Source organism: Heteronotia binoei, chromosome 11 (genome assembly GCF_032191835.1).
Source record: "Heteronotia binoei isolate CCM8104 ecotype False Entrance Well chromosome 11, APGP_CSIRO_Hbin_v1, whole genome shotgun sequence".
Lineage (NCBI taxonomy): Eukaryota > Metazoa > Chordata > Lepidosauria > Squamata > Gekkonidae > Heteronotia > Heteronotia binoei.
Window position 1 is genome coordinate 56,430,251 of NC_083233.1, and position 26,473 is coordinate 56,456,723.

At 42.6% G+C, this 26,473-nt stretch overlaps 1 protein-coding gene across 6 annotated transcripts in view; it reads left to right on the top strand.

Annotated features, from left to right (window-relative positions):
- The window catches only part of TAOK3 (TAO kinase 3), a 155,358-nt gene that overhangs the window by 106,042 nt on the left and 22,843 nt on the right, over window positions 1–26,473 (top strand). For all 6 annotated transcript variants that reach the window (XM_060250267.1, XM_060250272.1, XM_060250269.1 and 3 more), the window contains one exon: window positions 8,601–8,735. In XM_060250267.1, the coding sequence (XP_060106250.1) occupies window positions 8,601–8,735 (135 nt within the window). The remainder of the gene's footprint in view (window positions 1–8,600; window positions 8,736–26,473) is intronic.

The following is a 26,473-nucleotide window of genomic DNA, read 5'->3' on the forward strand; positions in this document are numbered from 1 at the left end:
TGTCTAGGAAACTCTAGAATTGTAACCAGTCTTTTGATAGAGGTGTGCATTATGGACCCTGACATGGACAAATAAAGCCACACATTTTTGAGGCTAAATTACTATGGCAAATATTTAGTGCCATAAAATAAAATGGCATGAGGAAGCTGTAATTAATACTTTATGGATTTTTATGGAAGGCATGGCTCACTATAAAAGCACCAAGAGTTGAAATGGCAGAGCCCCATAAGGACCAATGAAAGGAAAGCATATAAAGTTGAGTAGGATGATAACTGAGCTGAAGTAGAGCTCTGTGAGAAGATTACAAAGGCTGGAGGGATAGGTAATCATGTTGTATAATCTGTAAGGAAACTGTCACAATACAGGACAAAATGGAGGAGAGGTAATCATGGACCCTTGATTTTTGTGAGGCCAGTTGAGAAACCACCACCTGTCAGTCCTGTCTAGTCATATATCTGCCACAGCATTCTGTTTTTCAAATGGCACAGAGTGATAAGGCTGCAGTATTGCAGTCGGAGCCCTCTGCTCATGACTTGAGTTCAGTCCCAGTGGAAGCTGGTTCAGGTAGCCGGCTCCAGGTTGACTCAGCCTTCCATCCTTCCGAGGTCGGTAAAATGAGTACCCAGCTTGCTGGGGGGGGGGGCGGGGAGTGTAGATGACTGGGGAAGGCAATGGCAAACCACCCCGTAAAAAGTCTGCCGTGAAAACATTGTGAAAGCAATGTCACCTCAGAGTCGAAAATGACTGGTGCTTGCAAGGGGGTCTACCTTTACTTTTTAACAAGGTTTTTTTCCCCCTACTGATGAATGCTTCCATAGTCTCAATGGAGTTGCTTACTAGAGAGACCTGTAGAAGATTAACAGAGCATGAGTCCCAGCTTTATAACCGTTATAGATCTGAACCCTCCCTCCTGTAGGCATATATTTTATTTGTTTGCAATATTATTTAAAGTTAAAATACCAGATTTTACTCCAGTAAGAGCTTTTACTGTGCCTTGGGAAATTCTTGCCTCCAGGGAAAGAGCCTTTCTCCTACAAAAAAAGAGGGGGGGGGGGAAGGTTGAGGTGGTGGAACATTATTGCTCTGATTTGAGGGCCTGTGAAATTTTTCCTCCAGCAAACTTGTCATACCATTGTGAATTCTCCATTCCTTTCTCTCATGACTGGAAAAATCTCATCAATATTAAGGGAATGCCTTTCATTTCACCAGTTTTGTCTGGGCTGCTCACAGTAGGCATCTCAAATTAGGACTGGGAACCTATTGTCAAAGCTAAACAATTGAGAAATAGGCTATCCATGAACACTTCTTCCCTATAAATTCCCAGGAGCTAAGGAACAACCCATACAATCTTTATATCCTTTGCATCACTGTGAAGCTCAGTGGTAAAGTTTTTGGAGGTTCTGTGAACAAGGAAGGTGGCATAATTCCATAGACCAAATGTTCCTAACCTTTTTGATCCCATGGTGCCTTTGGAACTCTGATGCATGGCAGTGGAAACAGCCACCAAATGGCTGCCACAGGAGGCAGAGCCAACCACCAAATGGTCAGCATGAGAGTTGGAGCCACATACAGAGGAAGCCCAAATTCAGAGGACAAGAGCAGTAATTTAAAAAAATACATCGCAAAAGGAGGAGTGTGTGAGAGAATGAAATCAAAACTGTGGTGGCAGCTATTACTGAAACACTCTTCAATCCTTGCAGCCAATCAGATCTCCAGTAGCCAACAAAAGCCCTGCTGGGTCGGAGCCCCACCAGGCCCCACCCACCTTCAACAAACATTTGCCAGGTGCCATGCTGCTGAAGGGGAGTCTCTCTTTGGGAGCAGTGTACTGTAGCAACAGTCTCCCTTGCACATATGTACATGCCCCATTCATATTAGTGGCTTATCAGATTTTTTTCAAGTCATTCCCTTCACCAGAGGATGTACCACACAAGTGTCCTTTGAAGACTTATCCCAGGGTTTTGTAGATGAACATATCTGTCCTTGTGTCTTTTTACAGGCCCCAGAAATATAAATTGCTCTGTAATCAGGGAGGGCACTGCAAAACATCCCTGAGATGCATCTTTATTGACCACAGGAATTTTAAGCCCTTTTGCTTTTCTTGCTGGTGCCTGAAGTAATGTACTAACTGAAGATGGATTGTGCCTTGCATATCCTGATTTAACTCTCCAGAAATGGTTAAAGTATCTCCCAGTGTGATTCCCATCCCAGCCTCAGAGTAATGCCTAATTATTACATCATTATGTTGAGCACTAACAATAGAAACTTCCTCAAAGTGATCCTCTGACATTGAATGGAATTGTCTTGTATCATTATCAGTGTTCTGGGGAACCAACTACTTCATGCCAAATAAGCAATGTTTTATTAAGCCTGCAAGGATTGGGTAGTTCAGGACTTTCCTTGCCATCCATAAAAGCGCATCTAGTAGTTATCTCAGTCTGCTGTGCTGAAGTAGTGGCAAATGCTGTACTCACTTATACATAAAAAGATGCAATATATATTGATCACTGAGTTTATTTTATACACATTATGGGAAAATTCTCTGAACAGCTGCTTCAATTTCTCTTTTACACATGGGCTTATGAAGCTGCCTTCTACAGAATCAGATCAGTGGTCCATCAAGGTCAGTATTGTCCATTCAAACTTGCAGCAGTTCTCCAGGGTCTCCAGTAGATGTTATTTCACATAGTCTCCTACCTGAATACCTGATTCTTTTAACCAGGAGATGCTAGGTTTTAAACCTGGGATCTTCCACATGTCAAGCAGATGCCTCCCCCACTGAGCCCTGACCCTTTACCTATTATTTGTGATACTTGTCAATTCACATTTACAGGTAAGTCTGCTTTACAGATGTGTTTCACACTTGTCATTTATATAATGTCCCTAGTTTCCTGGGGCTCTACAAAAAAGCAGAAGGAAATGAAAGAAGTCTCTGTCCTAAGGAGCCTCCAGTATAAATTTAAGCCATGCAGGTTGGGAAGAGAAAGTAGAAGGGTGGGGAAGTAATAGTACCAAGCAAAAAATATTAAGCAAATGTAGATATCACTTAAGTTTTGTTTCATTTGGTGTGTGGTCAAATTAGTTAAGCCAGAGGCTTCATTCAGGGATAGAATAAATGGATTTTGACTTTACAAACTGGTCACTCGGAAGACACAGACCTAATGAAAAGAGGAGTAGTTGGTGTGTTTTTTGGTACACTAATGACCAAGAACAACTTTTCACTTGGCTGGTAAGAAGGATGGAGTTAACTACACTATAGATCAAGACGGGTAGCTGAATTAGTCTTTCTGCAGCAGTAGAAAAGTATAAGAAACCAGTAGCATCTTATAGACTAAATTTGTGGTCTAGAGATACTATAGAGAGATGAAGGGATCTAAATTAGTGTTTTACAAGATTATTAGGTGAGAAGAAGCCTTAGGCTTCATCAGGATTTGGGGAAAGTTAAAAGGAAACAAATTGACATGTTGTGGTCCAATATGCTTGAACAATACAAACTGGTGTAGAGCTGGGTTTTTTAAAATCACTTTTGATGTATTAGTATGTGCTCATGAATTTTATTTTTAAAATGATTGCATGAGTGTCTTCTGGTACAGTTTTTGCACAGGTACTCTTCAGACGTCCAGCTTAATCTGTGAACAGCATGCTTGATTATGTAAGTTCCAAAAACATTTCCATATCCGGTCCATGGAGTTTTTCAGCCATGATGCCGAGTCAGAGGCATCCTCTACAGCTGTAGATCATCAGGTGTCTATTTTAAGAATACTGCAGATCCCAAGCCAGACTGGGGCCCAGCCCAAAGGGCAGCATGTGTGAGGGGAAACCTAGAGGGAAAAAAATGGGTGCAAGTCTCTGGCCTCGAGCAAGGGTTTTCAGACTGTGAGGAAACAGATATGGATGCTCCACCAACTCGCCCTCGTTCCCCTTTAAAGAAGAAAAGATGTAGCTGGTGCGCACAGAGTGATGCCAAACCAGTCTGCTAAGTGCTCAGCTGAACCCATATCATTTCTGATGAAAATTCAGTTCATTCTGGGGCCTTTGACAGGGACCTCTTGCTGGTCCTGAAGAACATTACCACTTCCTGCTCTTGATGTCCTTGAAAGTTGAGATCTGCAGCATGATAACCTATGTACTGTTTCTGGATTCTTCCTTCTCCGTCCCTATTCGAACTTTGCAGAGCACTCTTTATGGTCTTTAGTTCAACCATTTTAGGACAATCAGTGAGCACGCAATAATGCACTGAAAGGGACCATTAGCCAAAATTAGAATTCATTGGAGGAACAAGATTAAAATGGCAGAAAAGTAGCAGTTTATAATAACAGAATAACTGATAATGATAAAAAAGGAAACTAATAAACACGGAGGCCCTTTAAGACACACATGTTCTTCTGTATGAGTGAGACATTCACTTGACTTTGGCATATGTACAGTGAGACAAATACCAAATGTTCTCTGGTAAGCCTCTGCAGTTTGAGTCACCCCTCTATCCCAAATGCCCACTATAACGGCTGGATCTGAACACATCTCAACATAGGCAAACAATAGATGAGAGTATCTTCGTTAGATCTACTGTAAACCTACAATCTGATTTTGATAGGGTTGTTTTTTAAGCTATTACAGATCCCACATCCATCTAAATGGAAAATGGTAATAGTTTTTTTTCCTAATTGGATCTCACTTTCTTGAAATTAAATATTTAATCTTCATTCATTCAGCTTGCTGGATCACTCTATCCCAGCTAGTGCCGGCTCTAGGTAATGTACAACAATATATAAAATACAATAATCGAGCCAATAAAATAAGGTAAAAACAAAATAATTGATTTTCAATTCAATAATTGACCTTCATTTAAATTAATGCAGCTTTTTAGAAACATTATTTTTGTGTCCACATATTTCAGATTGAGCATTTTTGCAAACTTGACCAGTCTGAAACTTTAGTCCAGCACTGGCTTCCTTGATGAACACATGCATGCAATCCATCCTGACAATGTCAAAAAACACAGAATACAACCAACTTGCAAGAAATTCTAGAGCATTAATTTTTTAAAGTGTCCCTATTAGTGGGTGATGTGCACAGCAAAATAACAGGAACATCTGAAATGGCAGTGTGTGTGGAGACCTTGCACAGCCATGAAACATAGGAATGTCATGTTTTAAAACGGTTAATTTTCTAACTTTTGTCTTGAATGCATATATTAAAAACTTAAAACATTTTCCTTTTTCTGTGGAAAATACCCATTCTGAATTTAAATTTCAGTTCTTAGAAAGGTGACTATTTTTAATCCCAGTTACTTGTCAGGTGTATTTTTTCCTGGTTAACAAGTATGGTTTTAGATACATTCATGATCATTCATCTGTCACTATTCTCCCCTTCTCCAAGAAAGATATTGCATCTCTCCCGGAGACATGAATTCTTCTGCAATAGAAAATAATAATCATAGTAAGATGTGGGCCACAAAGTGCAGTCCCCTGACTGGTAACAGTAATCCTACCTGAAGCTCTCATAATCAAAAATCTGTGCTTGCTCATTCTGAGCTTTGGACATTCTTAGATATGTTTATAGGCCATGCAGACAGCGTTCTTGCAATAATGATGTATTTGTGTAATGTGCTGTTTATAGAACTCCAAGGGTGAGGATTCTATTACCCTCTTAGATATCTTGTTCTGGTCATTCTCTACATTGTTAGCAGGGTGGTCAGCCCTCTGAAAACTGAGACAGGATGGAACAAGAGAACATACATGTACTTTTTCAAGTGGTGCACACAATACTCTTGTATTTGCAAGTTTAATCAGAGAACTGACAAAAGCTTCAAACACCCTCAGCTGGCAATTTCTAGAATTGGTTGCATTGGAAGAGCACGCCAAAATTCCTAGAAGTGTGACCATGTTTCTTGGTCAATCTTGAAATCCCTTTTGTGGATCACTTCAAGACATTGCTCAGTAGTGGAGCATAATATGCCTGTTCTTATTTCTCTCAGATACCTTCCTGGATCTGCTTTGAGGTGATACCTATATAGATTTCCTTCCTATATTTGTTGGTGGATTTATTTTCAGCATTTTTCATAATTTCTGAAAAAGGACTGAGAAGGAACTCTTCCAACATGTTACTTAGAAAGGAAAAATAAGTAGTAACAGATTCATGTCATTTTGCTCCAGGTTCATTTTTAAGTCAGCCTCGTGGAGGAAAAATCTTGCCTTCAGGTGCCTGGTTAGAGAATGGTTCTTGAAAGCTGGAAGCACACCTAAATTACTGTCTAAGGTTGCACTTGAATAGGAGCTGGAGAGGTACTTCATACAAGGAAATTAAGAATTGTTCTGTGGGCCTGAAAGTAACAATGGAAATGGAGAACCCAAAGGTTCCAGCATCTGCATGTACACGAACCTACTGAATACTACACGTGAAGCAGACCTTTGGCACTTGATGGGGATAATGTAACTGTTTCCCTTAAATACTTTCCAAATTAACCCTGTGGTTTGTTTCTTATTACTTACTGCTTTTATAACTCCATTAGTGATGTGCACTGCGCTTTACCAGCAGCAAACTGGAAAAAAGTCGGGTCTTGTAAAACAGTTGTATATTCGACAAGACAGCTGGAGATTGGGATGAGTTGGGTGACCAGACCCTAACAGTGATTAGGAGCTCAGGACCTGGCATGAAGGAGAAGCAATTGATCTGATGGGTCCTTGCCTACCTTACCGTAGGGTCACAAACCCAAGCAATGCCAAGACTTTTTCTCTCACCTAACTAGGAGGATAACTACTGTTTCTGCTGGATGATGCTCACAGCTTCCCTGTAGAACAGAATGATAATTAGCAAGTAAATAACTGATTTAAGATTACTCCCTTTTGGTAGCCAGATTTCAGTCCAGTATCGCCCGAGAGGCCAACAAGATTAGAAGGGGGTAATGAGCTTTTGAGAGTCAAAGGTCCCTTCTTCAGATATCTTATGGTGCTTGCTTTTGTAAACCAGACCTACAGTTGCTTCAGAATTTAGTCAAAGTCCTTTGGTCTTGCGCCTGTTGCTTGCTACTTGTGCGCATAACATGACCCACACATTGTTGTAATAACAATAGAGTTGTGAGGGCTGCTTTGCAATCTGCCTCTTTATATGCTTATTTGTACCTTGCTTTTGTCCTCATGGGAACCAAAGTGGCTTATCACATCCTATCCTCCTTCACTTTATCCTAATAGCTATAGGCCTGTGAGATTGGTTAGACTGAGAGTATGTGATGGGCCCAAGGTCACCTGGCGAGCTTTCATAGTAGAGCGCAGATTTGAACCCAGTTTTCTGATAACTCTTAACATCTATACAGTGCCAGCTCTCTGAAGGGTGTTGCCTAATTGTGCACCTCCTAAGGGCATGTGACGGACCACTGCTAGAAACTGGATGTCAGGCTAGATGCTTCTTAACACTGACTAAGCTGGGGTCATCCTATATCTTGTGGTCTAGGCTGCATTTTAGGCTTCTTGCTTTTCAGTGTTCTTTGTTCCTGTCCATGATTGGTTGAGGTGCCCCATCTTAGCTTCTAGCAGTCTGAATCTTAAAAAAAACCCAACCCAGAATCTCCCCCTTTAAAGTAAATTATTTAAACACTTCATGTGATCATTTATTATCCACATTATTACTATGTATTATTGGCATTAACTGCCTGAAGCAGTTAAGTGGCTGTGTATGTTCCCATTGTGCAGATGAGCAACTGAGGCTAGCATTGCTCAAGGCCATTTAGTCTGGCCATAGACAGGTTACAGTGCAAACACCTGTCCCTAATCCAAGCTCTGGGTCCTGTATAATAAAGAATGCAAGCTCTCATGTGCTTCATTAAGTCTTTTAAAATGTGTATGTGTAGCATTTAGATATGTGGAGTTTGCTACTGTCCACTCACTATTTTCTGAAGCTCCCATCCATCAGAGAGAAGAAAAACTTGGCAAATATCATTTTTACTAAACTGTGTTCTGTCTCTTTAAATGTAAAAAAATCCTTTCCAAGGCTATGGAGAGAAAATGCTAGAACCGTGCACGATCATGACTAGAAAGCAGGATCCCTGAGTGGTCAGAGTCTTTCCAGCACAAGACAGAGAGGCTGGTCTCCTCCAACCTGCATCTATTTAAACAGAAATGCTTCTTCTCCAGAACAGATAGCAAGTCCAGAGGAAAAGCCAGGCTGGAAAAGGGAATGTGGCAGATCCTTGCTTCTGTGTTCAAAGGGAGCAGCAGCAGCATCCTCGCTAGCCATGGAAACCATGTTTTTAAAGGGATTATTTGGGTGCAGTGTTTTAAGCAAGCCCTTCTGAGGACTGTGCCTGCTCTGCGGTGCTTTGTGTTTTTTATTCTCTTTTTTGCACATATGTAATTCTGGAGGTTAAAAAAAAAATTCTGCCAGGGATTCAGAAGGCATCCCACTAGCGATCAGCTGACATTCCTAACTGAAGCCTGCAATGTGTTGCTTATTCATTTTGTACTGTGAGAGCTGCAGGGACTAGCAGAGAGCCAAACTATGCATTTCAAACAGCAGGGCTTGTGCAAAAAGAGGGGTGAAAGAGAGGCAGCCGGCGAGGAAAGAGCACAACTGGACTTTCTCCTTGTTTTTATCCATTTCTGCAGGATCATGTATTCATAAGGGATGAGGTGGGCCACGGGGAGCGCAGGCCTGATCTGCGGCCTACCCACTCAGTCCAGAATCAGGCCCTCCACTACCGGAACCGAGAACGCTTTGCCACAATCAAATCAGCATCTTTGGTAAGCAGCCACCACACCCCTTGCCCCACTATCCTTTTTCTCTTCGTTCTGATGTGACTGTGTCAGTCTGGGGAAGGGGTCAAGAATTCTCTCCTTTCCCAACACCTTTTTTTTTTTTGTTGGCATAGCAACTAGATATTGCAAGAAAGATGTTTTGTCTTTATGGATTTTTTTTTTTTAAATGTCTGTTAGCATTTGGAATTACTTGCAGCTTCTGTGAAATTTAAACATGGCTTTTGGAGAAAGAGGTTGTGGGGTTTTTTTTCTGCCTGTGATTGGTTTGTTCCAAATTGCATCCATTTTTGTTAAATATAATTTCTGTCGGAGGGGGGGGAGGTAGAATGGGGAGGGGGAATTGATTGTCTTATTTGAAGGTATTTATGATTGTAATGAGCGCTGATGGATTTGTCCAGTGTGAAGAAAGGACTGTTGCCTCTCATGGTGAATTGCTGGCTGTTTGTGTTCATTCATTCTCATTCATTCATTTATGGCTAACTGCATTGTTCCCATTTGACACTATAAAGGACTGACCAACTCCTTTGAAGGGTTTTATTTTTTCATTCTTTTTTTTTTTAATGGGAGGCTACGAGAAAGGTGGAGGATGGGGGATGGCGGTAGTGGATCAGGGAGCATTTGTACTATTGCAAATGTGATAGCTGGTGATGTCTTTGTAGTAGCGAAAGGGGTGTGTACTGGTAGAGAGTGAGGGCTGTGCCTCCTCCCCCATCCTTTCCTTTTCTCGCTCTCTTACACACACACATGCACGCGCGTGAACACACACACTCTCACACACAGAGCTAGAAATCGGCAGCATATCCCCAGAATGGGTGGAGGAGGGGCCATGATTCTTCACAAACCAGAAATGCTCTCCTACATATAAAATTATAGAAATCTTTGGCATTTTGTCCAAATCAGTATTAGAGGTCACATGGGCAGAGAGATTTACAGAGTGCCCAGCGTTTGGCCGTTGCATTTGCTGCCTGCCATTATGACATCATCCTAAGCCAACCCAGAAATTACAATGGATAACCCTCCCCCTTTTTCTCTCTCTCTCTCTCTCTTCTTTTTTGTCTTGCCTGGTATCTGAATGATTTTTCTCCTTTGCTGTTTCACTGAGTCCGCCTCACAGCACATTTCTCTCTGTCTCCCTGCTTCCACCTCAGAACACATCAAAAGAGCTTGTTTGTTAGACCCAGACAAAGGTGGGATGAGAAGAGGGGAAAGGAATTTGCAGGGATAAAAGCATCATGTATTTTTTTTCCTTGCTGCTGAAGCAGCGGAGTTCAAAGTAGTGCTCATGCTCACGGCTGGCACAGATCCTAGAAGGTGTACGGGTGTGCGTGTGTGTGTGTTTCTCTTTGGCATGGGGAACTGCTCCCTCCGGAACTCGCAGGTTGACCCGGATGCATGGCATGGAAGAATGGTCTTGAAGCTGACATGCTTGGCACCTCCTCCAAGCCAGAGGCCTTGGTTTTCTCTATTTCTGTAGAGAACCCCAAGGCATCGAGATTTACTATGTGGCATGTTATAAAAATGAATCCACTTTAGATGTAGGTCAGTACAGTCAGCCAGTCCAGTAATTTGCAGTCTCTTTCAAAAACACCACTCAGTCCAAATTTCTGCCTCCTATGCATGATTCCTCCCCTCCCCCCATTTTAGCATATAATTTGGAAAGCAGTTAAAATTCACCCTCAAATACTGAGAATCCCAAGCAAATTTAGTACGTATCTGAAAACGTAAGATTTGTATGCAATTATTGACTTCTCACCAGAATTTAGGATTTTCCTATAATACATGCCATGCCCAGTACCTTAGTTATTAAATAGTAGCTGCAGCCATTGTGATGTGTGGAAGATACAGTGACCTAAAATATTCACCTCTTAATGGAAGGAAGGGAAGTGTGCCATATACACAGCCAACTCCCACTGGTGTTTTCCTCCTGCTGGCTCTTAACTGCTTCTTGTCTGCAGCCCATACCTTATATTATCACAAATGGTAAACTGTCAGACAGAGAGAGAATTATTCTCATTTAGTCCCCTGCAGATATGGGGCTGACCACTCAAGAGGAAGCACCACTAGTTCTATTCCTTTACCACTGGTGGCATCTGTTATATGTGGCCTTGATTTAACATCATAGGAGGAAGTGTAAACTGACCAGGACATGCAGAAAAACTAGGTTGGAAGGAACCAAGGTTATCCTGCAACCAACTGCCCGTCCCCAGTTTTGAGAACCATGAATTTCATCCAGTCCTCCTTCTTTCTGAAATTCCACTTGGCAATCCTTACACTGAGATTGTTGCAGCAGAGCATGCACCTCACCCCCACCAGCAGTTCTGTAGACATTAGGTTGGTTTTATGTTTGAATACACCCAATATTTTTGTACCAGGCACTGTAAATTAAATATTTGGTCAAATGTGCAGATTGACTAGCAGCAACACGTAGGCCTGTTTCATCAGACTAGGAGAGTGGATTCTACATAGCAAAGGTGGTGTAAAGTTTTGTACCAAACCTCTCCACCTCAGCAGGGGGAGATATATAACCCAGAATAGTTTTTTCTGGGTAAAGTCTTGTCTTCTCGGGCTGAAGAATCTGGTAGCTTCTTATCTGGCATCTGAAGGCCCTTCCAGTTGCAAACTTAAGATATCTGCTCAGAAGTTTCTATCTTGGGTCTGTTTTCCATTTGGAATGCATCAGTCACCCAGGAAATAAGCAGTTTATGTCAGCTGAGTAGCTGTCCCCTCTTTGATGCAAACAGATTGCTGGAGGCTGGCCAGGTTAGTAGCAAGATACAGATGTGTCTGCAGTCAACCTGTTGACCACCTTCTTCCTGTCTATCTATTTTAGTTGGCTTATATTCCTCCTTTTCCCACGAGCAGACTCAGGGCGGAGAACAACATAATTTAAACAGCAATTAATACTTACAGATTAAAACCATAAATGACAATACAATAAAACCATTAAAACAATAATAATCAACATGGATGGCAATTTCAGTTGGACACACTCAACATATCAATACAGCTATAGGCCCAAAGAACGCAACAATAAGATGGTAATAATAAAGATAACATAACACCTATTCACTTTGGTTCCACTGAAATGAATATATGCACACCCATGTTCAACCTGAGCAACCTAAGTTGTATTAGCCATCTTCTTGGAATCACAGCAGGATGTGTACTTTTCAGAAATTCTTATAGAAATCCAGTTGGACAGCTACTGATGTTATCAGTATTTTTTTCTTGCTTTGACAACATGGACAGTATTAGGTAAAGACCTGAAAAGTACTCTTAACGCTCAGTCTTTCTAATTTGTCCTTGACCAAACATGTCCCACTGAGCTTCCACCATTACTGCCATATTGCCTCTCTGGATGCCAGGTGGATGGCAAGGTGGGGCTTCATTTTGAAGTACTCCCGAGTTCTCCAAGGAGACTATATTGCAATGGTGGCACAGACAGATTACTGAACACATTTTCCCTGCTGTTAGAGAAAAGTGGCTGAGGAGGCCAACCTAGTGTATCCAATCTCATCTGAGATTAACCAGAATTGGTCAAGTTGGAAGTGAAATATTTCCTTCTTATTCCTGCTTCTGTCATTGCAGTCTGTTTTGCTTTTTTGTCTTTTCTAATAAAAGACACAGTGACAAAATAGCAAGGCAGTGTGATACCAATCCTTAACCCTCCAACCCCACCAATGCCAGAAGAATATTAAAAAATATTCCACCTTCTTTTTTGCCCTTTTGTCTCACATTACTGATCATGGCCTTGCTCTTGTGGAGAAGAACAAGTTAAACCCACTTCTTATTCTCTCTCTTTCTGGAACCCTCCAACAGCAGCATGAACAAGCAGTGCTTCCCCCCTCCATTCCAGCAGTTAAAATTTTTAGACTCCCATTTGGTACTTCCTAAGAACAAGCAGGCATTTTAGTAATCCTTGTAAAAAAGTGACAGTAAGACTACTTCAGTTGGACCTTTTCATGGCGCTGATGATGGTAACTTTAGGAACTGATTGTGAAAGTTCACCAGTGTAGCTTTCTCTGCTCTTCCTATTGCACCATTCTGGAGTGTCTTCATTTAGTGTTAAAGTTTTGCTACAATTTAAGCCACTTTTCTTGTTGGCTATTTCGGCTCTGTAAATTGGAAGGAGTACTCTTAGTGTAATGTTCACACTGTCCAGTATGTGCTGGACAGCCAAAATATGGGTAGCATTAACTGCAGAATCACACTTGCATGGCTTAGGTTGCTTGTTTGCCTCCAGTAAGAGAGCCACAGGTCATGAAGACCTCTGGGACTCTGGACAGTGCTGAGCTAGCTGTTCTGTCGGGTCAGACTTAAGAGAAGGTATCTTTTAGCTACAAAATCCTAGTGCTTTCTCAAAGCTGATGCACTTGTGTCTTTCTGGTTTTGTGAATTTTTCTTTCTCTCCATTCCATTTCGTGTCTTAGAACCCATTCCTGACATTTCCATAGTTACGTCACTGATGATGTAGTAAAGCTAAATGAGGTTTCTGTGTCTGTCCTCGCAAAAGAGGTCATCCAAAGGAGAGAGACTTGTACCTGAGCTAACCTCACCAGAAGATGAAATTCATACATTTTGTCACAATGGATCTGTAGAAGAGGTTTTTACAGCAGATTAGTATTAATTATTACCAGGATAGTAATGATAAACAGTTAGTTATGTAGTGCTTTAAAAAACATTCAAGGCAATTTCATTTAAGCTATCTTGTAGCCTCTACAACATCATAGATCAGTGTTGCCTCTGTATTACATGTATGTGGCTGAGAATGAGCGGCTTGCTCAAGGCAGAGGCAAATTTTGAACCAGGAACTTCCTGATTTATATCTTAATATGCTAGCCACTTGATGGCAGCCATCCAAAAGAAAACCAAAATATAAAATGACTGACTGGTCTGTCACTCCAGCAGCAGCCTCTTTGTTGGAGGGTAGGGAACTGCCCTGGACATGTTACTGGAAAAGCAGGAGCAGAATCTTTTAAATAAACAACTATAGAGGCAGTCCATGTACCACCAGCATTTTAAGCAGCACCAGGTATGATTCCAGGAATTATGGGTTGGTCATCCTAACTTGACTAGTTGATAGACTGGCTTTAAAAAGTAGACCAGGTAAACACATTCTGACAAATCTAAATGCTTGAGTGTCTCTTATGACTCCTTAATGCAACCTTTTGTAAACTCTTTGAATATGACCCTCTTTTCTAAACTTTTTCTACTCCCCAACCATACCTTCCCAACTTGCCAGGTGAGCGTGGAGTGGTTCTTACTCGTAGCCACATGCATGCATTCCAGTTTGGTGAAGTGGTTAAGTGTGCGGACACTTATCTGGGAGAACCCAATTTGATTCCCCATTTGCAGCTGCTGGAATGGCCTTGGGTCAGTCATAGCTCTCGCAGAGTTGTCTTTGAAAGGACAGCTTCTGTGAGAACTCTCTCAGCCCCACCTACCTCACAGGGTGTTTGTTGTGGGGGAGGAGGGTAAAGAAAATTGTGAGCCACTCTGAGATTCAGAGTGAAGGGCGGGGTATAAATCCAGTATCATCATCTGCTGCTGCTATGCTCACATATCTGCATGCCTTGAATTCAGCAAGAGCTTACAGGAGCACAGCTCCTGAACCTTTCTGAGGGTTTCCCCTCCTCCTACCTACCTTGTCCATTGAATAGTAGGTGTAGCTGCATAACAGTCCCTGGATGAGCTCCACCACCTATTTTTCTACAAACAACCCCTGCATTTCTATATAATAGAACAAAGATGCACTAAAAAATTTGCAATAGGAATCCCATCTCCTCCACTGGCATCTCAATCATGCCATATGCAGCCCAGCTGAACAGGCAGTAGGCAGCATTAGAGTTCAGTGCCCCTCTGAGTTCTGGTCATTAAGAATCCCTTCTCATGGTACTCAGAAGTTTTGTAAGAGCCTCTGTGAAGCCCTATGGCTTCAGCCAAATGGGTGGTGTTCCCTTGGGACTGCCTGAGTCACAGGTGGAGGGATTGGTATGCAGTGAAGGCACCCCATTTTGGGCTAATGTGAGTGTCAGTAGAGGGCAGGAAGCTAACTTGAAATGGCATCAGGGAACAGTGATTGCCTTCCCTCTTTTCATTTGGAGGGTGTTGCAAATGAGATTTTGATGGAGACTCTCCATTAATGAAGGTGAAACAGACATTTATGAGACTGAAATGGGGGAGCAGGGGGCAGTAACAAGATCCCTTTGGGTGATGCAGGTGTTGGCTTGAAGGGCAGGAACTGAGCTCTTGCATGCAGTGGAGGGAATTATACCAAGCCACTACTCTTTTCCTGGCACCCTTTCAAGAGTCCAGTCATTTTCTCCCTCCTCCCCCTCCCCCAATTCATCTAGACACACCCCTGGAGGATTTGCAATACTGTTTGAGAACATAGAGAATAAACAACTTTATATTGGGTTCTTGATGATCTTGAGGGACAATTAGAAGTATTCTTTTGCAGGAGAAATGCTCACCATACAAGTAAACCAGAGAGGAGTAATGAACATGGAGGGATCTTTTCCAGGTTTTTCTCCAAATCCAGTGCTGGCTTGTATTATTTTTTCATGAATATTGTTGAGCTGTGTTGCTTCCCAGAATTTTAATAAAATTGTTGGGTTCTCCAGACTTCAGGATGGGTTAGCTCTCCGTTCTGTGGCAAAATTTGTGACAAAGCAGGCTTTGCCCAGTTGCAGTGTCTTGAGAATACCAATTAATTAGGAGGAAATTTCCCAACCATCCAAACATTAATTGATTTTATTTCTTGATTAACTCAAGATTGGTGAGGCCTCCAGACTTTGGTGCTTACATGGTCATGGTGTTGAGTGTGCAAGGGGCTCCAAAGACCTCAATGCCCTTTGTGCCCCTCCAAGCATGGATTGGATGGTCACTGCCTCTAGCATATTATCTATAGGAAAGCTCAGGATAGCAGTGGTGTAGTGAAGGATGGGGGCAGGGCATGAGATACAATATAGTGAGGTCTTGGATGCACCCTTGACTTGAGAGCCTCTTCCTCCACCAAGAATATGTTTAAGCATTACCATGGTCAGTGAAGGTGCCACCGTATGGTGTAAGAGCTGCTGTGACATGGTTGTCCCAGCAGCATTTGTAGAAAGCTGATCATAGAACTGGAAGGGACCTCCAGGGTCATCTGCTCCAACCCCCTGCACAATGCAGAAAATTCACAAATACCTCCCCACCTACACACACACACGCACGCAAACCCAGTGACCCCTGTTCCATGCCCAGAAGATGGCAAAAACAACAATAACTCCCAAGATCCCTGGCCAAATTGGCCTGGAAAAAAATTGCTTCCTGCCCCCAAAGTGGATATCAGCATTTTCTTGGGCATGTAAGAAAGGGTCATGAGAACTAACCACGGATGCAACCCTTCCTGCCCTCCCTCTCATGATCTGCTTAAGTTCACAGAATCAGCATTGCCACAGCATCAGAGGGCCATCTAGCTTCTCTTTGAAAACTTCCAAAGAAGGAGAACCCACCATCTCCTGAGAAAGCCTGTTCCACTGAGGAACTGCAACTGTTAGGAAGTTTTTTCTTATGTTTAGTTGAAAAAATCTTTTGATTTAATTTCAACCTGTGGTTCTTGTCTGACCTTCTGGAGCAACAGAAAACAACTCCTGTCCAGTGCTCCCACTAAGCTGTGGAGTCTTATGAGCAAAAATTCTACTTTGTGAGCTACTGGCATTAAAGTTGTGAGCAATTTGGCTACTGCATGAAATACTTTGCTCTGGGGTCATCCTTCCTGAGCTAAGACAAAAATACGTGAGCCAGAGGCTAAAAACCTCACTAACTCAGCTTAGAGGGAATATTGCTCCACACCATCCTGTATATGACAGCCCTTCAAATACCTGAAGATGGTTATCATATCTCCTCTCAGTTATCTGCGCTCTAGGCTAAGCATACTGAACTACTTCAACCTTTCCTCATAGGACTTGGTCTCCAGACCCCTCACCATCTCCATTGATGTCCTCTGTTCCAGCTTGTCTATATCATTTTTAAATAGGGGCCCCAAACTGAACACAGTACTCCAGGTGAGGTCTAACCAGAGCAAAGTAAAGTAATACTGTCCTTTCACATGATCCTGACACTATACTTCTGTTGATACAGCCTAAAATCGCATTTGCCTTTTTAGCTACTGCATCACACTGATGACTCATGCTCAGTGTGTGGTTCCCTAAGACCCCTAGATCCTTTTCACATATACTACTGCCAAGCCAAATCTCCCCCATCCTATTTTTTTTCCTTCCTAAATGCAGAACTTCACCTTTATACCCATTAAAATTCATTTACCGTATTTTTCGGACTATAAGACGCACTCCCCCCCCCCAAAAAAAGTGGGGGGAAAAGTGTGTGCGTCATATAGTCCAAAGGTACGTACCTTCGGGGGGGGGGCGATCTGCTGCCTCTTCCTCCGATTCGGCGCTTCCCCGCGCCTGCCTGCCTGGCTCCATCTTCTTCAGGCAAGCGCTGGGATCGCTCCACGTGGCCCCAGCGCTTCGCAAGCGCCGGCTGCGGAGGGGGCAGCGTGCTTCCTACTTGCCTGTGTCCCTGCCTTCAGCTGTGATGTTTAAAGCAAGCGCTGGGATCGCTCCCTCCCCCCTCCGAACCCAGCGCTTGCTTTAAACATCACAGCTGAAGGCAGGAGCACAGGCAAGTAGGAAGCACCCGCCCCCTCCGCAAACGCAGCGCTTTGTGAGCGCCGGCTGTGGCAAGGGCAGCGTGCTTCCTACTTGCCTGTGTTCCTGCCTTCAGCTGTGATGTTTAAAGCAAGCGCTGGGATCGAAGGGGGGAGGGAGCGATCCCAGCGCTTGCTTTAAATATCACAGCTGAAGGCAGGCACACAGGGAAGTAGGAAGCACCCGCCCCCTCCGCAAATGCAGCGCTTTGCGAGCGCCGGCTGTGGAGAGGGCACTGTGCTTCCTACTTCCCTGTGTGCCTGCCTTCAGCTGTGATGTTTACAGCAAGCGCTGGGATCGCTCCCTCCCCCCTCCGATCCCAGCGCTTGCTTTAAACATCACAGCTGAAGGCAGGCACACAGGGAAGTAGGAAACACGCTGCCCTCGCCACAGCCGGCGCTCGCAAAGCGCTGCATTTGCGGAGGGGGCGGGTGCTTCCTGCTTGCCTGTGTTCCTGCCTTCAGCTGTGATGTTTAAAGCAAGCGCTGGGATCAGAGGGGGGGGAAGCGATCCCAGCGCTTGCTTTAAACATCACAGCTGAAGGCAGGGACACAGGCAAGTAGGAAGCACGCTGCCCCCTCCGCAACCGGTGCTTGCGAAGCGCTGGGGCCACGTGGAGCGATCCCAGTGCTTGCCTGAAGAAGATGGAGCCAGGCAAGCAGGCGCGGGGGAAGCGCCGGATCGCCCCCCAGGAGGAAGGTGCGTCCTATCCTCCAGAGCGCCTTATGGTGCGAAAAATACGGTAATTTGTTTTAGCCCAGTTTTCTAGCCCGTCAAGATCATTCTGTATCCTGACTTTGTCTTCTGCGGTATTTTCTACACTTCACAATTTAGTCTCATCTGCAAATTTAATAAGCATTCCCTCTCATTTTGGCATGGGTGGCAGTGCATTTACTTCCGGCATTATGTTGTCTCTCAGGTGGGAGGGCAACAGTTCTGCCCATGTAGTCAGTGTTATCAGGATTTACTGGGTGGACCAACTACATTAGCAACAGCTCTGGCACCACTGTTAGTAACGTATGAACCAGCCCTAGCAGTGGAATATGTAAAGTCATCTGTTGATGTGCAGTACATTTAAGGCATAATCTGCTGACCAGTGTTCCCTCTAAGCTGAGTTAGCATGAGCTAGCTCACAGATTTTTAGCCACCGGCTCACACATTTTTGTCTTAGCTCAGGAAGGATGACCCCAGAGCACCGTAATTTATGCAGTAGATCACAGCTTTAATGCCAGCAACTCACAAAGTAGAATTTTTGCTCACAAAACTCTGCAGCTTAGAGGGAACATTGCTGCTGACTGCAAGTTTTAACCATGATCAGGGGTTTTTTGGTAGAAAAAGCCAACCAGGAACTCATTTGCATATTAGGCCACATCCCCTGACATCACCATGGTTTCACACAGGGCTTTTTTGTAGGAAAAGTCCAGCAGGAATTCATTTGCATATTAGGCCACACCCCCTGATGTCAAGCCAGCCGGAATTGCATTCCTGTGCGTTCCTGCTAAAAAAAAAAGCCCTGACCATGATATTAAGATGTGTAGAACATCAGAATTGCGTAGTGGCACTTTGAGATACCTCATTTCCTTGTGGCGGCTGTGGCCTATAACCTTGTCAAAAGGATCAAGTGATTTTTGTGTAAAAGTGGGTTGCTATGGGCGGGACCTTCTTTAAAGACAGGGAAGTATACTGCATAATCTTTCAGCTAGCGCTGGGATTTTTAAACTAGTAATTACTGTGAGATATTTAAAAGGAAGAATACAAATAATAGTCCATCATTCTGTTGAAGAAAGGACAAGAAGGAAGTAGTTGGAAGTGTTCTTTTAGATTTCACCAGGGATAGCTCATGGCAAGCTAAATTTGGCTGATAAAACGAGCTTGCTTTGGCCCCACTCCTGAAGTTCTACTGAATGTGCATTGAGGTATGGTAAAATATGTTATTCATACGGATATTATAATTTATTGCATTTATATCCCACCTTTCCTTAGTGCTTATATAGATTCCCCAGAGAGGTCTATCACCCCCAGGCACTGCATAGACCTCTGCGGACCATCCGTAGAGATGCTGAATCGTGTGCCCATCAGGCATATATGGAGGTCTGCTGTCATCACCTGTGCATTTTAGAAAAAACAAACAGCCCATAGCCAACCTGTCTCATAAGGAGAACGTCAAAAAATACATGCTATTTTTCCATTCCCATCTATAAACCCATGCTGTTTGAACACAGGTGCTTTCTATCTGTGAAGCCCTTAACTATGGGTGAGTAACAACTAGATCCCTGCTGCCCATAAGGGGATTGAACAATTTCAGCCTGTGGAGTAGTGTCTGAAGCACAGTGCCCCTGAGAGGTTTTTCTACCTCTGGCTTAACATGTAAGGAGAACCTCCTAACTACAGGATTAATTCAGTAGTGGAACAAACTGCCAGATGGAGGGGGAGGGGCCATGGCTCAGTGGTAGAAATCAAGTTGGTATGCAGAAGGCCCCAGCTTAAAGTCTCAGCATTTTCAGGAAGTAGGTGATGTGAGAGACCAGGGCTTTTTTTGAGCAGGAACGCAGCTCTGGCTGGATTGGCATCAAAGGGTGTGGCCTAATATGCAAATAAGTTACTGCTGGGCTTTTTCTACAAAAAAAAGCCCTGTGAGAGACGTTAACCTGAGGACCCAAAAAGTTTCTGCTAGTAAGAGTCGACAACAGTGACCTCAACAGACGAACAGTCTGACTCAGCATAAGGGGATTTTCATGTGTTCCTGAGGACTGTTGGCTCTCATTCTGTAGTCCAATCACAGTGGAAGTTTCCGAGGACAGGCTGAAGTGCCTATGAGAGAGGAATTAAAGATCTGATACTGAGTAATGTTGTTGGGGCATATGACCTAGCAGATCCCTTCTGGTCATCTTGATAGTGAAAAGTAATTTGATTATTTTATGTTTGCTGTGGTCTAAAAAGAAGTGAGTGTGTTTCACTGGTAATTAAAATTCCTGACATAACTTGGGCTCTTATTCCCTTGTGTCCCCCCCCTTACTCACAAGCCACACGTGAGCAATTTTGAGCTGAGAAATCAATGTACGACTTGTGAAGCTGTTTCTGCTAAACTGGGTTTTTGCAATCTTCTTAGCCACTTTTTAATGCCATGGAACAGTGTTCCCTTGTTTGGTAAGCACTTGGGAACTATGTTCAGGAGCCTAACTTTCAGAGTGGTGTGTGGGACACACTGCACTACTCTTTGTCTTAGCAAAGTATTTCCTAAAGGTCCTATTCAAGACAAGAGATTGAGACTGGGAAGCTAAACAGCTTTCCCTAAGCAGAAGAGCACATTGAGAAGAGAGTCCTGCTTGGAACCACTTCTTGGAGAAAAATGTAAGCATGTTACCTTGATAGTAAGGCCACCTAAGCTGAAAGTAAGGCTTTTGCTTGAGGATTGGGAAATGTCCTTGTAGAAAATGTGCTGAGGAGGAACTCTGGAGGCGTAAGCCGTGGAAAAGAAAGTGGAGGGTTCTTGATTTGCCAAGCACAAATGTTTTTAAATGACATATTGCAGGACTTTCCAGTACTCATGTTTCCAGAGGCACGTTGCAACCTATGGCTGTGAGAATACCATTGTGTGCATATGCAGTTTTCACTTGTAACCCTGAGGCTTATGCAAGAGAACTTCACAGTGCTGTGCCCTTCAGGAATCAGGGAAGACTTGTTAGCACTGTGCAAAGTTGGGGCCAATTTGGAGGACCCATTGTTGGTTGATTGCAGTTGTGGTTAGTAATTGATGAAACGCTTTTCTGTTGTAAAAGAACAAAGTGGGAGTCCAGTGGCACCTTTTAGACCAACAAACGTTTATTCAAAGTGTGAGCTTTCATGTGCATGCACATTTCCTCTGTGCATGCACATGGAAGCTCACCCTTTAAATAAAAGTTCGTTGGTCTTAAAGATGCCACTGGACTCCCACTGAGTTCTATGCTTCAGACCAATACAACTGCCCACCTGGATCTACTCTTCTATTCTAAATGCAGATAATATTGTTTAGGTTTTTTTAATACAGAAATTAACAGTTCTGAGTACAGCATGAAGACTACTGCTGTAAGCATGACAACTGTGGGTTTGAACAATCCACCTTGGACTTCATTCTGTTTCAGTGCCCAACCAGCTCTCATCACTTGATTTCTTTTTCTACCAAACACTCATTTTGTGCTTTAATGGCTTCAAACTGGGTTTTAATAGGGAAAACTTAGCTCCACCTTTGTAATGGACTGCTTGTGAGGACCTGGGAATATTGCCATCTTTATTGCCTCAAGTTACCTTCCTGCTAAAGCAGGACTGCAGACTCCTGTGAAATAGTTGCTGGGCTCCTCTGATGGCAAATTCAGTGAATATTATAAAGCAGTCTGTAAATTAAAATTAGGGTGTTGAGTTGTGGACAATTGGTGGAAGCAAATCTTAGTTGGTGAAGCTGAGAAATTAGAATGTTTTGCCTATTTTAATAGAGAATGAGAGATGAAAATGTTAAAGGAAGCCATTCCCATTTTTTAAAAAAGAAAAAAATTCTCATTTCCTTTGTTATTCTTAAAAAGGACCAAATATAAACTAATTCAGTAAGGCTGTCAAAAGTTTAGCTGAGAAGGAGGTGAAATATTGGTTGACAGTCCTCAGTCAAATAAATATATACAGGGCTTTTTTTCTGGTAGGAAAAAGCCCAGCAGGAACTCATTTTCATATTAGGCCACACCCCCTGACATCACCATTGTTTCACCAAGCCACCTTAGCATATGTACCTTAATTCCAGCTAGTTGCTGCCCCCCCTACCCCTTTCTGCAGCTATTGGTTAGAGAGAGCTCAATGAAACTTTCAGAATTTTCCTGAGGCTTTGGTGCAGTTTCTGCCCCCAAATCCTTCTGATCTTTTCTCCTTGTGCTAAGTAAATTATAACTGATACATTCTATGTTGTTTAAATTAGTTTAAGTCTATTTCCACCTTCTGGCTTGTTAAATGGGAGCCATTCCCATTTAAAATAATAAATTTCTAATTTCCTTTGGTATTCTTAAAAAGGACCAAATATAAACTAATACAGTAAGGCTGTCAAATGTTTAGCTGAGAAGGAGGTGATTGTGTCCTCAGTCAAATAAATATATACAGGGCGCTTTTTTGTAGGAAAAAGCCCAGCAGGAACTTATTTGCATATTAGGCCACATCCCCTGACACTAAGCCAGCACAAACTGTGTTCCCGTGTGTTCCTGCTCAAAAAAAGCCCTGAATATATAAATATGTATTTTCAGTAAAGCTGTTTCTGTGTCCATGAGTTCAAGTTTTGGCTACTTTCGGTATAGGCTGAATTGCAACATGGCTTCAACTTCTTTGACTTTTGCTCTTGTTTCTATCCATTCTCTGTCATGTATAAAGTTATTGACTATCTTCTTCCCTCGGACTGGGTCAGCCATTAGGTTAAATAAGCTATAGAGTGTGCCACTAGCCAAATTAAAATGGGTGTTTTAAAATATTCCCCAGCTGGCAACCTTCTAACATCCCTGAGAGAGAGGAATTGCAGAGTGCATATAGCAGCAATTTAGAACTACATCTATTACCTGTTTGTTTCCAGACTTAACTCAAGCTGTTGCTTACTTTTTAAAGACCTTCACAACCTGGGACCGACATGCCTGAAGGACTATCTCATCAATTGAGGGTTTCGGAGCAGAGTTGCTCCTTGGGGAATTGGAGTTGTTTGTTTGCCGGATATAGTACTTTCCCCATGGTAGGGGAAAGTGGACCGCCATACTGGAGGAGGTTCACAGGGCCCCTACCTTTCCTAGATTTCAAAAACTTTCAAAGGGCCTTCTTAAGTTAAGGCATGATTGAACTCTTGAAATATGGTAGCTGATTGTACTGCTATATGTTACTGTATATGTGCCTGATTTAATTGTTCTGCGGATGTTTCAGCTGTGATGGTCATAAAAACAGCAGTGGAAAAACTAAAACTAAATAAATAACAGCAAAAAATGAGTAAAAATTCTATATATTAAAGAAATATAGAAAATTGATATCAACATATTCACACAAATTGATGAGGATAAGATACTGAAAATTAGGTGCATTACATTACACCTTCATAGTTCACTAGATGGACCTCAGCAAATTTTTGGCTACTGAAAAATCTGGAGACTTTTGTATCACGAATGATTAGACAACAAAAAATACAGTTTTAGTTTGATCACTGATAATAGACATACATCTTGTCAATTTAAGAATACATTTCTTCCTTGGTTCTGAATACAAAGAACAAATCTACAGAATGCGAAAAACAAATACAAAGGCACTGTTCTATCACTGCTTTTTGATAGCATCCGTCCAAATATTATGGAGGTATGATATGAAACTGCCATGCAAGAAATGTCTTTTTCAGTGGGCTGGCTGTCGTGCCATAAAAATAAGTCTCAACATGGATTTCTAAAAGTGCAGGAATGGGGGAAATAGTGTTGTCTGAATTGCCGCTAGGTTGTGTTGGGAATATATACCTCATGGGATGTTTGTAAGACATTGCGCCTGATTTAAGTGATTGTGGATTTTTTGGAGATACCATTGCATATTTTTCATTTGAGATAAAAGTGGAATAGAATTCTGTTTTTAAAATAGCAATTCTGACTGGGCATGTGCAAGAATCTGGACTGGAGTGAGCCTTAGTTCAGTTCCCCCTCTGGTTTGTGTGCATATTCAAAGGGTGAATTGAAAGAGTCAGAAGCCTATTGCCAAATTTGGGGAGAGGGTTTGAATCCACTACTTCTCTTTTCACTCCTGAACAAATTTCTGCATAAAAAAATAACAAGGTTGTTGATTCTGGGCAGGGGGGTGGTCCACAGTTCCACAGACAGAAACTGTAGCCTGCAAATAAACTAAGATATTATTGGTGGTTTGAGAGTGGCAATGTCAGGAAAACAACACTGAGATAATAGACTGTGGATGCTAACTTAAAAAAAACACATGAGACCACTTGATTCAAACACCAGCCTAAGTCCAAGATATTTTCTTGTACCATCATTTTACCAAGATGGGTGGCTGTGTTAGTCTGTCTGTAGCAGCAAAAAAGAGAAAGAGTCTAGTAGCACCTAAAAACTAACAAAATTTGTGCCGGGGTATGAGCTTTCATGAGTCACTGATCACTTTTTCAGGTAATCTGCGTAAGTGAACAATTCTACTTCTGATCTTAATGTTTATTGTGTTTATTTCTGCTGGTTGTTGACTATAATAATCAATCAATCAGTGACTCATGAAAGCTCATGCCCTGCCACATCCTTTTTACTAGTGTATTCATGAAAATTTACAGTTGCTTTGCATTGCAGTTGTCCTGGCCCTACCTAAGGAACCCTGATCTCTTTAGAAGGGACTACATCCTAGGCATGATTAGTGACTCTAGACTCTGATTTAAAAGACATAGAATCCAAGCATATGCACATTCTCTGGGAAATGAGACACACACCTCCCTCACACACACAGTCTCTCAGTTGAAATAGTGAACTGGATACCAACAACAAGGACTAGCCAGAACCACCAGAGGAACCACTTTCCAGCTCTTCCTGTACCTGAGATGCGAATAGGCCATCACCCTCCAACTGAAGACAGAAATGTCAAAAGAGTGTTAGATTCCAGATCACAGCTCCAGACAAAGAGAGTGGGTCATAGGCAGCTTTCTCAGCTTGTAATTTTATCCTGTTCTGGAGGTTGATAAAAGTTGTCTGCCTGAGAGCCATCCACAGTCCTGTTCCTGTTCCCCCTGTTCAAGCCTAGACAGACTACTGGCTTCAGCTGTCTGCTGCTTGCTGCCTCCAGTTTTCTGCTTGTACTTTGCCTCTGCATAGCTTCATCATCTAGTTTTTGAACCCTGGACCAGAGAGAAGTTACTTTAGCTACAGTAATGATGGAGGTTCAAAGGCAAGCATTGCCCATGTCCTCTTACATTCCTTGGAGCCATGTTAGATGGCAGGAGGCTTTAAGGGGGAAGCACATACTCATGCAAAAATGACCAGCAAGGGATGTAAGTGAATCTCTGGCAGTACATCTGGGTTGTGCAGCTGAACTGAGGTGACGATCTCAGGCTAATGCTCCTAACATAGTCTCTGTACCTTGTATAGTGCAGCTAAGCTCTTAAATCAGCCAGAAGCCAAGATCAAATGTTGAGTAGAACCTATCAGAGCTGTGTATCAGGGAAGATAGAAGGCTAAAGACACATGCATATGTGATCACCAGTGGCAGTGCCCTAGACCTGTTGGCAGAGTATACTGCTTAGAAACCATTTTATAGATGAATGGCTGTCACACACCGATTTCTAGCTAATAATGAACTGTGTGTGCTGTGTTGGATTGTTGTACATTCTCATCCTCAAAACAGTCCTAGGACATCCTGGGAAACCCAGGCACTCCTGTTCATCCTTTGGTGGCTGCATCATGATTAAAACAAACTAATGATGGGGAGGGATTGCAGGGGGAAGGACCAGAAATTTGTGGCACATCCCTGTTTTCCTAGTCTTGGTTAGGAGATTGGGAAAGTTGCAGGTGCCCTAGTCCTTGAAGGACTTCCTGCCCTTCCGATCAGAATTTCTGATCAGTTTCACCTGTGCTGCGATATCCTTCTATGATGCTATTGGTATTTAAGGTCAGCCATCTAGGAGCTGCACTTGCTTGATTAAAAGCAAAGCACTTCACAGGAAAGCTCAGTTCCGTTACAAATTAATTAAAAGACAACATGCAAAACACATTGTGCTAAGTCAAGCAAGAGTTCTTTTCAAGGCTTCAGCTGTTTTGCAAATAAACTTTAGGAACCCAGTCTTTTGATAAGCTGAGGCCTAAAGTATTGCAAGCAAACCTTACCTCATTTTGATAGCAAGCAAGGAATTGCCTCAGAACATGTGAATACAGAATAATGCAGACTCAAATCCAGTGGTTTTGCTGAGAAAGAACTGCAGTGTGAACAATACACCTGAATGTTATGTTTAGCATATATTTTAGAAACCTAGTTTGAACAATATATGTAACCAATTTTCTTGGTGCTGTTTTTATTGTT